Here is a 14,059-nt window from a genome sequence, read left to right on the forward strand (position 1 = left end):
TGTATTTTTTCAATTCCATATGTATATTTTTTCACATTTTAAAATCTCAAATTAACATGTCATGTCAACCTATAATAGTTGATGTCATGATTCAGTTAGCAATATCTTATTAGTCCTACATAAAATAATAATGTTTTGTACTTAATGGTGTATTAGATACCATAAAATGTATGGGAATATACTTTATATTTTATCTTGAAGTATTCCTGAAAATTTTTTGGCTTTGTACCATGGTATACATCATTTTCTGTTTTAAAGATTCTGATTTCAGAATTTACACTACTATGAAAAAAGACTTAATTTGTATCTGAATATTTCTCTTTTAGGATTTATTAGACATAAGTTTTATTGGAGTTTTTCGATAATCTTATAACCCCGTTGTGGAAGTTCACTATGTGCCTTTTTTATGAGTGAATATGTTAAAGTTTTATTGTTCTCTCAAAGTTTCTGTTTAAAACATTTTATGAATTACACATTTTATGATTATATGAATCTGTCAGACTAAGTCTTGTTCTTTTGAGAATAAGCTACATTGCCTGTGTTTTCCACTGGTCTCGACCCCTAGATAATTGTTTTGAAGTAAATACTACTAGAATTCTTGAATTATAAACAGACAATACCTGGTCCCTGGCAGGTGCTCAGAAGTATTTGAGTGTTAGATTTTATTTGATCTGTATATGTTGAAAATACCAGGGAAGTTTCTAAGGTGCTTATCTTTCCATTTTCAGCGTGCTCAGGCCGTTCTTCAAGCTGTGACAGCTGTCCAGACAGCAAATACCCCTCTTAGTGGCACCACGGTCAGTGAGAGTGCAGTGACTCCCGCCCAGAGTCCAGTGCTTAGAATAATTATTGACAACATGTATTACCCGGTAACACTTGATGTTCTTCACCAAGTAAGTGTAATCTAATTGGCATGTTAATCTGTAAATTGGAGAAATAATAATACAATAGATAAAATTTGTTTCGATTTTAATGTTTTAACAGATATTTTCGAAGTTTGGTGCTGTATTGAAGATAATCACATTTACAAAAAATAACCAGTTTCAAGCTCTCCTCCAGTACGGTGATCCAGTTAATGCTCAGCAAGCAAAACTAGTAAGTCTAGCTGTTTTTAAGATGGTGATATTTTTGATGGCGGATGGAGATATCTCTCTATATATAATATTAATACTGGGATAACTTAGTAATACCATATACAGAGCATTTTAGGTGGCACAGGTTGGTTTCAGTAAAATAATACTATAAAAGCTTAGTATTTGTAATAAAAAAATGCTTATTTTAACAATAATTATATGTTTAGTTACCTATGATATAGGCTTATTTTGCATTTTTGTTTGATTTAGGCCCAAAAGTTTCGTGCTCTTGAGGCTAGAGCAGAAGATTGTATTGTGCATGCCTTTCTGTATAAAATTTTAAGTTTTCCAGTGGGAGTTTCAAAGCAGTTAATTTAACTATAAAATAGTTTGGCTGAAATGTATCAATACACATGTGGCTCAATTGCTATGATAGGCTCTCAGCTTATTTTCAATATTCTTTTAAAATATTTTTTTAAAACACAGGTTTTCTGTGTGGGTTCTTTTCATTCACATCATTTACCTTTTTGTTGTTGTAACATATGAGGGTAAGAAACTATTTAAAGAAGTAAAATCTACCCATGACATGGCTGCCGTTGAAAACTGTACCACATCTTTGCTTAGTAAATGCCTAATCTTCTGTTTGTACGTTGATTTAAATCTACCTTTCTCTGTCTCATTAACTTCTTGTGCCGTATTATCTCATTGTTACTATTATTCCATTATTAAACTATTAAATATTTACGACGAAGCCATTGTTACTAAACCATTTTAAATCTGCTCTCTCTACTTGTATTTGTCTTACTTCTTTTTCTCCCTTTCACTCTTTCACTTTCAGACTATTATGGTCTGTTACCAGTGCTTCCTCCAGATCAAGAAGACTTGTATGGAACCGCAGCCATTTAAAGTTACTGTTCCATTGCGTTCCATCCTTAGAATATCACTTGGGGCGCAGAAATAGCTTCAGGTAGCAGAAAAGCTATACTAGGAATAATAGCATAGTTGAAATGGTTTTCCAAATTCTGTTATCTCTTTTTTTTCTATGTTATAATCAGAACAGGAATGGTTCTTATACACAGCTGTGCTAAGATTCAGAGAGGTAAATTACTTATAATGTACAGTATTTTTAAGATAGACATTTTTTCAGTTTACTTTTTTCCAGTATGTTGCTCTCACTGGTTCCCAGTTGGCATGATCTAATCATATTTTATTTCCCTTTTCAGGAATAAATTAACAATTAGAATTTTTTTCTTTTCTTCCTTCCTTCCTTCCTTCCTTCCTTCCTTCCTTCCTTCCTTCCTTCCTTCCTTCCTCTTTCTTTTCTTTCTTTTCTTTCTTTGATTTATTTTTTAATAATTATCTTTGTTAACATGTCCCAGCCCTCCAACTTTGGAGATGTTTTATATTTAAAGAGTTACCAAAATCATTGCAGTATGAGCCTTCATCAGTAGCAGACAATCTGAAGCCATCTTCTCAATGGCATTTTTCACAACTTCAAAGAAATTTAAATACAGTGAACATTTTTTTTAATGCGGAATATTTTCTTTGCCATTCCCTTCTGATCCAGAGGAAGAGTATTTGGTAAAGGACCAGTGGAATTTGATTTGGAATTATACTGCATTTGGGCTATATAGTTCAGTGGAGAAAGTAGTTTATATGTATATCTTTAAATATTTGAGGTTTTCGTTTAACCAATCCTCTGTGCACAGAAAATAAGTATTAAACTATTGGTGTCTGTGAATGTTCATACACACTCTCTCAGGTCTCTGTGAAGATATACAATCGTAATTTTAAGAAAGGTAATTATTTTTTTAAGCTTTAATTCTGTTATCTGAACTCAACTATATTTTACATGTTGGAGAAAGAAAAGGGAGTTGGTTTTTTACTTGCTTGCCCCATTATCTTGTAATCCAGACTCCTTATTAAAACGTACACTTTTGATGGCTCCAGTAATTTTTCTTCATGCTTTTATCTAGATTGTTGAGTATATACCTAGGGAGTATCACATAATCTAACAATTAGTACCAGTTTAACTACAAATAGACCCTCTCCTCTCCTTGAAAAATCTCACCACATTTCTCCAGTCAGCATGTTCCCCTATTTTGCACAATTACTGTGTCAGACATTTCTCCTTCCACGAAGTCTCTCTTCACTCTTATGACCATACTTACTGCTTCTCAGAAAAAATAGAAACCATCAGGCGAAAACTCCAACTTTTCTCGCAAAATCTGCTTATACCCACACATACCTTTCCCTTCTAAATGAAAGGAGATATTTCTGAGACCAGAAAATGCTAGATCCCATCCCTGCCCTGCCTCCTGAGAGCCTTTGCCCTCTGTGGTCTTCTCTCTGTCTCATGTGTTTCTTTCTGTTGGCTGCTTCTCACTAGCATTTCAAGGGTGCTTAAGCCTCTCTCACTTTTTTAAAGTGAATTTACCCGTAACTCCACATAATCTTACCACGTCTCTCTTTTTTTCATTTATAAGCAGACTTCTTAAATAAGCTGTTTTCATTTGCAGTTTATACTTACTATCCCCTTCTTATTTCTCTACCTACTGTAACTTGGTTTCAGCTCCCATTTACGTGAATTGTTCTTCCCATTTCAGTTCTGTGATCTCAACAGAACTGCTTGGTCTTTATCTACCCTAACTTCTGGGTAACATTTGACACTGAACCATTTCCTGTGTTAAAACCCTCTTTTCTCCAGGTCTCTGACACTTCTCATCTGCCTCTCTGGCGGCTCCTTCCCTACCTGCCAGGTGAACCTCACTTGACCTTACAGCTCAGTTACACCTTTGTGATTCTCACAGTACTCACATCACTTTTCCTAGCTCACACCACATTTGAGAGACACAGGCTAGGAAAGCATCAGACCATGGGGCACCTTCAAACCTTAGCATGTTCAGTTCAACTCCTGTCACACCTCCCCCACCCAAAAAACCCCCACCCACCAAAAACCTGTTCAACTTCCAGTATTCCCTGTGTCAGCAAAGGTCAAAGTACCAATTAGTCTAAGAATCAAGCCAGGAAACATTGAATCTTCTTTGTTCTTCTTCCTTTCAGCCTATCACCAAATTGTCCCAATTCTAGATCCTAAATTTTCCTTTAATCTACCCTTTTGTCTCCAAGTCTCTTGCTATCACCATAGTCTGTCAGTGTTATTCAAAGTTTTGATCTCTGAAGCTACAAGGAGCTTGTACCAGAATGCAGATCGGCGTATGTTTAGTGTCGATGTTGCTATAAATATAAATTCTGATACAAACTCCTTTGCTTTACGAGGTGACTCGGGCTGCTAATCCATGAACCACAGTTTGAGTAGCACAAATCTGTCATCTCTTAAATCCTTACTTCATTGGCCTTCTGACTAACCCCATCACTTTTGAGTATTAAGAGTGGATCTCAAAGTCGTATTTCTTCTCTCTCAGTGCCCTTCACTGACTGATTTTTGTCCTTAGTATAATGTCCTCCATCCTTAACAGAGCTTACAAAACTCAATCATTTGTCAGCTTGCTTTTCTGGTCTTACCTCCCACCTTTTTGACTGTATTGGACTGTTTAAGTTGCTTGCATATGCTCTATTCTCTTATCTCACAGGCTTACAAGTTGCTGTTCTGTTCGCTGAAACTGTTTTCATCTCTTTATGCCCAACTCCTGACCTCCCTCTTTCAAGTGTCAGTTTAGAAGTCTCTTCTCAGAGAGGTCTTCCATAACCTTTCAACTGGATTAGATCCCTCATTTCTTAGTTCTCACCACTACACATCAAATTTATAATTATTTGTTAAATATCTGTATTTTCTGTCAGACTGTAATTATAAAAGAACGGGTACCATATCTGCTTTGTTCCTAGAACCTGCCGTGGTGTGTGGCATACTATAGGTGTTAGGACTTTTTCAACCCATGTCACAACTTTCCCAGCATCTAGTTTGCTGTCGACCCCTTCTTTTCTTTCAGCCACCCACGTACATCTCAGTGTATTATGAAATGAGTTGGTTCTAAACTTTGTAATTCAGTTGCTATATTTTTATGCTCATTAAAGCAACAGAGGTTACATAAAATTTATAGGCAAAGAATATGAGTTTGGGAAGAGAATCTCAAGCATACCTCTCTGCTTCTGTAGTGATAGTTGTTCAGATGAATGAGAAATGAAAAAATATCACTCAAGCACTGGGAATGCATTTAGCAGGCGAAATGGACCTTTATGTTTTGGGGAAGAAAGTTTATAGTGTTCTTTACAGAGCCCACCTACGGTCTTGTCATATGGATTGCTCATAAAAAATAGGACTCTTAGGCCATCCTGAACTAAGTTACAATCCTTGGGGTTGGGAGCCCACTACTCTGTGGCTTCTGTTTTGTTTTATTGTCCAAGCCCTGGGAATCATTGCTGTGTAAAGGCAGCTTGAGTGACAGAGCCAGCCAGACTCTTTCCATACTAGTTATGATCTTTGTCAATTACTTTCAGTTAATTGGAATTCTTTCCCCCTAGCAGTTTGCTTTATAAAAGAGAACAGCATCAGAAAAAAACATTAACAATGGAGTTTTATTAGTGAGAGTTGGAGGGAAAGATAGAACCATCTCCTGAATTTGTCCTGAGGTTGGTATATATTGCAGTCCAGTCTCTTTAAAAACCTCTAAAGTCAATAAAAAAGATAATACTGTGTATGTTGAGGGTTGACACGTAAGGTGATACTTACGACAGTTACTATGACTTGTGATTATCAAATAAAAAGTAAATTGTTTTAAATGATCCTCACATTTTATTAACTAAAATACCCTAATGCTTTTTTCAGAAATCTTTTTTTATTGGCAAGCAGTGTGTTGGACAACAAAGATCTGCCTTACTATGGCTTTCTAGTTCGTTTTCTGTTTTCAAGAAATAGACATAATCTCCTTTTCAGCTGTACTTTGAAAAATTGTTTTATACAGCCTTGAAATTATAACTTGCATGGTAGAAAATAGCTGTTTTTGTTTTGATGTTATTAGAAACAGCTTTTCAGGAGCATTATTTCTGTTAGGAATGTGTACAGTTGACACTGGACAGTAACGATGTATCGTTAACATGGTCATCCTGTTTTAGCATGCAAGTAGATTGTTTCTCATTAACCATTCTTTCCAGAAGATTGTATTTCATTAGTCACTAATAGTGAAAATAAACATGAGGTAAAATATTTGCAGCAGTAAGATCATGTCATTAATTCCCTCTCACCTAGTACTCATTGCTTTGTGTAGATTCTTTGAGACACCTAATGAAATTGCCTTTCTTGGGCAAAGATTATCTTTGACATCTGCTTAGTTCTACTTACCTTTTTAGTGCTTACAATCTGTACATTCCGTATTCATGTCATGGGAAGATTTATGATGAAACTAATGATTTTAGGATGTTTCAGAAAAATCTTGCATAGTCTGCTGACCGGGTTTGTTTTATGTTGGTAAATAATTGGTCTGAAGTATTTTATTAGTATAATAAATCTGTTTCTGTTCTTGATTTTGATTTTTTTTCATGACTAGCTGAAGTTAAACATTTAAAGAATATGGAGCTTATGGCTTCTCTGAGCTAGTGTTAAATCTATGACTCCCAACAATCTCTTATAAACAGTAAGATACAGAGGTTAAAAAAAAAAACCATAGAAATCTAATAGGAATAGTTTTATTGTGGCTTTCCCTGTTTTCAGTCCAAATGCAGTTTTTCATTATGTTAACTATGCATTCCGTGTCTGACATCTTTCCTGAGTTTATCATGTCATGTGTTTGCCATAAATCTTACATTTACTATGAAAGTATTTTTCCTGAATGTTTTCTGTTCACTCTAAACTTTCCCTTTGCTTAGACACATTTGAGAGGTCTTTTCTGCAAATTAACTTGAGCTTTTACTATCAGAAGTCTTTGTTCCAGCAAGATCACTGCAGTCCTGATTGCTGAACACAGACTGATTTGTATGCTTGTATTATTTCCTGGAGTTTTACTAATACGTGAGCTTGAAGTGAGCTTGCATAGACAGTTTGATTTGATTTTTCGCCTTACCTCCTTTGGAGTCACCTCAGCCAACTGTTGAAAATGCCTGGATTCCTGTTCTCTGCCATCCTCAATTCTTGTCCTCTCTTAAGTTGGTGACAGGTGATTTTAATTTACATATTGTTTGCTGAATTTTCCAGCTCGTGTACCATAGGTGTACTTGTGTATCTCCCACCTACATAAAGGTGGTTTCTTTTTTTTTTTTTAATTAAAATGATAATGTCAAGTGTTTCTAGACGGCGTTCTAGCAGTTGGCATTATTCATTGTAGCTGTTTGGCCGTTGACCTCTTTGAAAGATCTCAGCCCCAAAGAAACTCCTTATTGTGAAGTTAGTAATTTTATATCTGAACTTTTTGCATTAATCTAGTTACTGTGACCCCAAAGCCAGGTAATTTTGTACAAAATAGTATTTTTTTCTTTAACATTATTGAAATAGTCACCTGTGAGTGAGTTTTGCAGCTCATCTTTAGATATTCACATATTGGGTAGAAACGTAGATCCTATTACTTGTTTCAACATTTTTCCTATAGAAATGAGTAAATGGAGACCTGTTTTTCAAAGCTTTGTTTGCCTTTACAGCAGGATATTGAATTAAATTTATATTACTCTGGCTGAGAGTAGATGCTTGGCTTTCATTCTCATATGATAGGTGCCTTCCCTGGTTCGAATATAATACAAATCCTGGTGTAGTCCCTTTAAGTGAGTTTTCACCAATCTTGTATTCATTTCAGAGTGAACTTGTGTTGAATTATTTTTTAGGTTAGTTTTTAGCTTGGTAAGTATAGTCACATAAAGCTTAATTTTGTATATGAAAGGAAAGGGTTTTCTTTCAGAGAGTGGGAATATTTGAATTATAAGCTTTATTATATATTTAAGCAACTATAGAGGCTTTTTCCATAACAGGATACTCTTGACTATTTTTAAGTCTGTTTCACTTACTTTTCTTAGTGAACAGTATGACAAAGTAGTTAAATGAGGTAGTATAAAAATTCTCTTTCAAACATCAAGTGTGAAAAATATGTTGGTCTAATTTTAATATAATATAGTTCCAGATTTACACACCTAATAGATCTTGGTCTACATAAACATCAGGCTTGCTCTGTTTATGTTTTGTTATTAGAACAACTGTTACTTCCTTTTCAAGGTGATCTATAGAGCTAAACGTCAATTATTTTATATGGTAAATGTTTATTCTTCTAATGAAAAACTAACAGTGTATTCCCATGTTCTTTAGTTTGTTCCAGGCGTCTATCCAGCTGGAGTAGAAATCGTGATTATATAGGAACAAACAAAAACATAATAATCATAACAGCACACAGTCCTTTATAATTCGTGATGTACTTTTTACATATGTGATCTTTTTTCCTAATCCTCGTAATAACCCTATGACAAAGCACGGAGGCCATTGTCATCTCTGTTTTCCAGATTCAGAGAGATTCTGAGATTCAGAAAAGTTTAATAACTTGCTCAGGATGACCTAATTGTAGATTTTCAACTCTCGAGCTTGTACCCTTCTAGTCCAGAACTTCCTGGGATGACATTGGATTTGCCTGTTCAACAAGTTATTCTGATTCAAGTTGGACATCTCAGGTTAAGGAAGATAATAGGTTTTGCCCTATTTCATGGGAGTTGCTGTTTTGCATTCTAGTGATATTTATTTGTCTTGAGGCAACTCATTTAATGTGGCATCAAACAGCAGTTACCGTATAAAATATTACCAGTTCTTACATTGCCATCCAGCAACAAGTATATGTATAATAAAATTAACTTTAAAGTATTGTACAAAATATTATGGTCCTGTTTTGGGAAGACTGATATATTTGTGACCCTTGTTTTTATTAATTAAAATGTTGGCAGATTTTTTTAATTCAAAGTATTAGCACATATGTTTAACTGGTTGTATTTTAGATTTAAGTAGTACTTCCTATTTAAAGATGATAGTGTTTGTGGAAACCAATGTATATTCAGCTGGGATAGCAAAGAACACGGCATGGAATTTCATCCCTTTCCTGGTGGCTTTTATGTGCAGGTTTTCATTGTTGAATTTTATTGTTACAGTGATACTTTCTCTAATTTTTATTTGTGAAGATTGTTGATATACTTTGTTTACTTTTACAGGCCCTAGATGGTCAGAACATTTATAATGCTTGCTGTACCCTAAGGATTGATTTTTCCAAACTTGTAAATTTGAATGTAAAATACAACAATGATAAAAGTAGGGATTATACTCGGCCTGATCTTCCATCTGGAGATGGACAGCCCGCACTGGACCCAGCTATTGCTGCAGCATTTGCCAAGGAGACATCCCTCTTAGGTAGGATTTTTATTGTCTGTACTGCTTTTCTCCCACTTTGCCAAACGGGAAAAGTGCCTGTTAAACTCCAGTAAGTATGATGAATCTATTTTAGAATATATGAAATTATATTAGGTTTTATTTTTCTCAGGTATGAATCTATTGTGAAAAAAACCCTAAATTCATAACTATAATTAAAATTATATCAGTTACATTTCTTTCACCACCCTCATCTTCTCTCTCAAAATAAAAGAAGTAAAGCTTTGATGAAGAAATACTGTTGAGCTCTTAAAATAATTACACTGTGAATTTGATGTCATGCTGCTTAGAGTTAAGTCTAGGTCCTTTGTGCATATTCTTTAGGGCTAATCAGATTGTTTTAATTTAGCCCTGCATAAAAACAGCAAAAAGTTAACAGATACAACATGTAATGGGAGTAGGTGTATGAGTTTTTTTAAAGCGTATTATATAGCCTCTCTTTTAAAAAACAATTTTCACTAGAAAAAGTTTTATGTAAAATTTATTTTGGTATTTATTTGCATTTTGTCTTCATTATATTTCACCTCGTTCTACAATGGATTTGACTCGCCTAACCAAAAAATCCTACAAAAATTTGCAACTAATAGTTGATAGAGTCAAGATGAAGAAAAAAGAAGGGCAAATGTTATTTTGTAAGTAAAATAACTGATGTGATTTATAACATAAGATGAAATTTTACGGTTTGATTTGATGTGTTCAGGAAATTTTTGGTTTCTGAAATTTATAAGATTATCTTTAAATGACAGTTTCTATACATATGGAACCCAAGATTGATGAGTCACAAACTAGCTCTTAGTTTAGTTTATGTTCATCAGTTTAAAAAGAAAAAGCATTATAATGAAGTAATTCTTGGAAATAGTTACTTGTTTATTGTGTGTATGTAACAGTTGTGTTGTCCATTTGTAAATGTGTGCTATAACTGGTTCATCTGTGAACAGAGACACACTAATGCGCAGGAGAAGCAGTTGATACTTGAAATTAATTCTGGTAGTCTGAGACAAAACTGACCCTTTATTCTAATTTTCTGATTCATCTAGCACAAGTCATAGCAGTTTATCATGATAGATTCTTTAGGTTGATAACATTCTTGAGAGAATCTGTACCACTTTGTGGGCCTAATTTAAGCCTTTATTCCCTCAACTCAGCTTACAAGTTAATAGTTGTGTCACAGTATAGGCACTTGGATTCTTCTAGAGAATTCATCATCGTTTTCCTTGTAATCGCATGGTGAATGTTTTAAAACAGTCATAATAAATAGAGTCTCATGAAAGATTATGAAGCCTTGGCATAACTATCTGCTATCTTATTCAGTACTTCTATTATTTATTTTTCAAGTGTTCTGCGCTTTTGAATTAAAAGAATGTGAGTAAAGTTGCTTAGTTCTTAATAAATAAATTTGTCTGGTGTCTTCTTCCAGCTCTGTGGTGAATATTTTAATATAATTTACTGGTATACCTTGTTATATTGTGCTTCCCAGATAGTGTGCTTTTTACAAATTGAAGGTTTATGGCAACCCTGCATTGTTAGGTACTGGTTAGCATTTTTTAACAGTAAATATTTTTAACGTTGTTATTTTAGATGTAGTGCTATTTGTGCACTTAAGACTATACTACAGTGTAAACATGCTCTACGTATGTAGCGTAAGCAGGAGCTGCTGCATGCACTGGGAAAACAAAAAACTGTGATTCACTTTGTTACGATGACTTGTCCTATTGATACTTGCTTTATTGTGGTGGTCTGGTACTAAACCCACAATCTCTCTCAGGTATGCCTATGTTTTTGTTCCTGCACTCTGCCTGGTAAGGAAAGGAAAATATTTTGTGGTTAAAATACATGAATTTACATTCCTTACCTATTTTAATGGTTTTGCATTTTGTTATAACTGGGTTTTTTATTTTAAATGTTGTCAAATAGTTTTTGAAAGTGGGTGAGTTTTAAGTTTTAAAATAATAGAATTTACTTATAATTTATAAGGGTAACAACTTATATTTTGATGTATTTTCCCTTGCAGTTTTGTGTGTTATTTGAATTGTCATTCTAAGAATTTTTTTGGAAAAAATAATTCTAATAGCTGCGTAGCATGTTATAATGGATATACAAATGCTTTTGAAAGTATGTTTGTTGGACAGTTAGTCAACTTTTATACTGTTTATTAATATAAGCGGCATTGTGACCAACACCTGTATTTTTTGTTTCTCAGACTGTTTCCTTAGACTAGATTCCTAAAACTAGAATTACGGGGCCAAAGAAAATGTTAAAGCTTTCTGATTCTTCCTGCAAATTTCTTTCTAAAATGGTGATACTAATTTATATTAACATGGATGGTAAATGAGACTGGCTCTCCTACTTTTCCCCCTACCAGCATTGAGTTTGTTTTTTTTTTTTTATTTGCTAGAATATTAATTTGATTAGAATATGTCATGTTATTTTAATTAAGTCTCTGAATTAGTTGTCTGGATTCTTTCTGTTGGGATGTACAAACGTAAAATGTGTTAATACTATGTTCGTATTTGTTATGAGCTAAGCCTTTAACTTTATACATGTGTTTTAGACTGACCAGTTATAGGAAAAGTATTGTAAAATAATTCATCTCAATCCAAAAATGTCCATTTATAGGACATTAAAGTAACCCCCCCCCACACACACACATGTGCACACGTGTTTGGTGGATGCTGTGATCTTTATGAGGAACCTCTTACTGCTTTGCTTTCTAACATAGTCTTAAGACACTCTTTAGAGTGTCACACAGTATTGCTTTAGTGAGATCATGCCTTCTGGAATGGTAACCAAAATATTTTTCTACATTTATTTGCCCCCAGTGATGTTTAAAGTCAGGTTACTTCAGAGTACAAGAAACTGCAATCAGTGGTACCCATTTCCTGCTTGAGTCTTCATTAAGCAGTGCTGTTCAAAATGAAATAATTGATTAGTCTTTATTTCAAAAAAAACTGTAAGAACGTAAATACCAGGTTATAAATCTCTGATGTATATGTAGGCGGATTCACTTTACCATGTGTGATTTTTATACTTAAACACTATTGATTAAATTGAATTACTTTGGAATCAGTGTTACAAATTTTGATTGATTTATACAGTATTTTTTTTTCAGATTAGAATTTATGCCTGGCTTCTCTACTTTTTTCTTTTAGTGCTAGAAAATCAGTGTCTGAAAATGTTATTTATTCAAGAATGGAGACTGAGTGATTTGTAATTAGTTAGAAATCTGACATCTAAAATACATAATCACAAACCTGGCAGACTAATAGTTACTCATATATTCTGCATCAATGAAGAAGGTGATGAAAAATTCTTGAGATTATAAATTGAGATGTTATAATGATCATTTTATCATGTGTAAGAAGTGTAGTTAATTTATTAAGGGGTGGATCACTTTTAGAAAAATTGCTGTAAGTAATTTTTCATGATCATGTTGTCTACATTTTAAAAACTGGTGCAGACAGTATGTACAAAGAATACTTTAGAGCTTTCCATGTATTTTGAGTTGAATCAAGTAGCAGCCATTCTCATATGATTTTAACAATAAGGCAAAGCAAACTTTGTATAGGTTATCTGTTGACATTAAGATAATTGATAACAGATACAGTAAGCACTTATCCATATGGGTAAATACGTAGTCCTCATAAAACAGTGTTTCTCAAACTTCCCTGCACATCAGAATCACCAGGTACCTTAGACTGAGAATCATTAGGAGTGGGTCCCATGCATTTGTAATTTTTTAAGATTCCAAGATGGTTTTACTGTTTAGTGGGAGTTGAGAATTATTGCTGTAGAGAGAAGTCTGTAATTTTTCAGATGCCATATTTTAACTTTTTAGCAAGTTATCAGTGTTCTCATAAAAACATTCTTTATAGCTATTGAGCAGTATTTTAATGTTTTTCTTTATTCATGCCATGTAAATCTGTTGGTACAGTTTTTCTGATAGAATATTGTTTAGTTTAGCTGTTAAATTGAATTTACTTTGGTTTTCTTTTCTATGTGTTTATGGTGCATAAAATTAACAAGTAAACCTGTTTTTAAAATTTTTTAAAACTTGTTTTAAACTTAATATTTTAAAACTTATTTCTAAATGATTTCCGAAAGTTTTTTTTTTTACTTTTGAATGGGTTATTTACATGGCAATTATTAAAAAAAAACTTTATCAGAGATTTTGCTTGTCTTATACTAATACAATGAATCCCACATATCCATTATCTCAGTTCACACACTTGTTTTATCTGTTCATTTTTTCTATTGTATTTTGAAGCAAATCCTTAACATCATGTCATCTCAAACATTATCATAATTTCTCTAAAATAATGACGTTTTCTTACCAAGCCATAATATCATACCTGTCAAAGCTGACAATGATTTCTTAATGTTACTTAATACCCATTCGATCTTCAAATTTCCCCAATTGTCTCAAAAAATGTTTTGATTTGTTTAGAATAGGATCCTCTGAAGGATCGCAAAGGACATTTAGAAGTGAAGTCTCCCAGGTGTCTGTTGCTCTGTCCCTCTGCTCCCACCCTCAGCTCCATTGACTTTGAAGAAATCTAATTATATCCCTTTAGAAAATGCTGCAGTTTGGATTGGTCTGGCTATTTCCTTATAGTTTCATCTTGTTTTATTCCTCCATTCACTGCAT

General features: G+C 33.7%; 1 protein-coding gene across 7 annotated transcripts in view; it reads left to right on the forward strand.

Moving 5' to 3' along the window:
* Window positions 1–14,059, forward strand: part of PTBP2 (polypyrimidine tract binding protein 2) — a 70,576-nt gene that overhangs the window by 37,471 nt on the left and 19,046 nt on the right. For 4 of the 7 annotated variants that reach the window (XM_032487151.1, XM_032487153.1, XM_032487154.1 and 1 more), the window contains exons 6-8: window positions 729–893; window positions 985–1,095; window positions 9,201–9,396. In XM_032487151.1, the coding sequence (XP_032343042.1) occupies window positions 729–893; window positions 985–1,095; window positions 9,201–9,396 (472 nt within the window). Of the gene's footprint in view, window positions 1–728; window positions 894–984; window positions 1,096–9,200; window positions 9,397–10,001; window positions 10,047–14,059 lie in introns of all 7 variants that reach the window. The other 3 variants (XM_032487156.1, XM_032487149.1, XM_032487150.1) reach the window with 1 other exon arrangement.

Source organism: Camelus ferus, chromosome 9 (assembly GCF_009834535.1).
Source record: "Camelus ferus isolate YT-003-E chromosome 9, BCGSAC_Cfer_1.0, whole genome shotgun sequence".
Taxonomy (NCBI): domain Eukaryota; kingdom Metazoa; phylum Chordata; class Mammalia; order Artiodactyla; family Camelidae; genus Camelus; species Camelus ferus.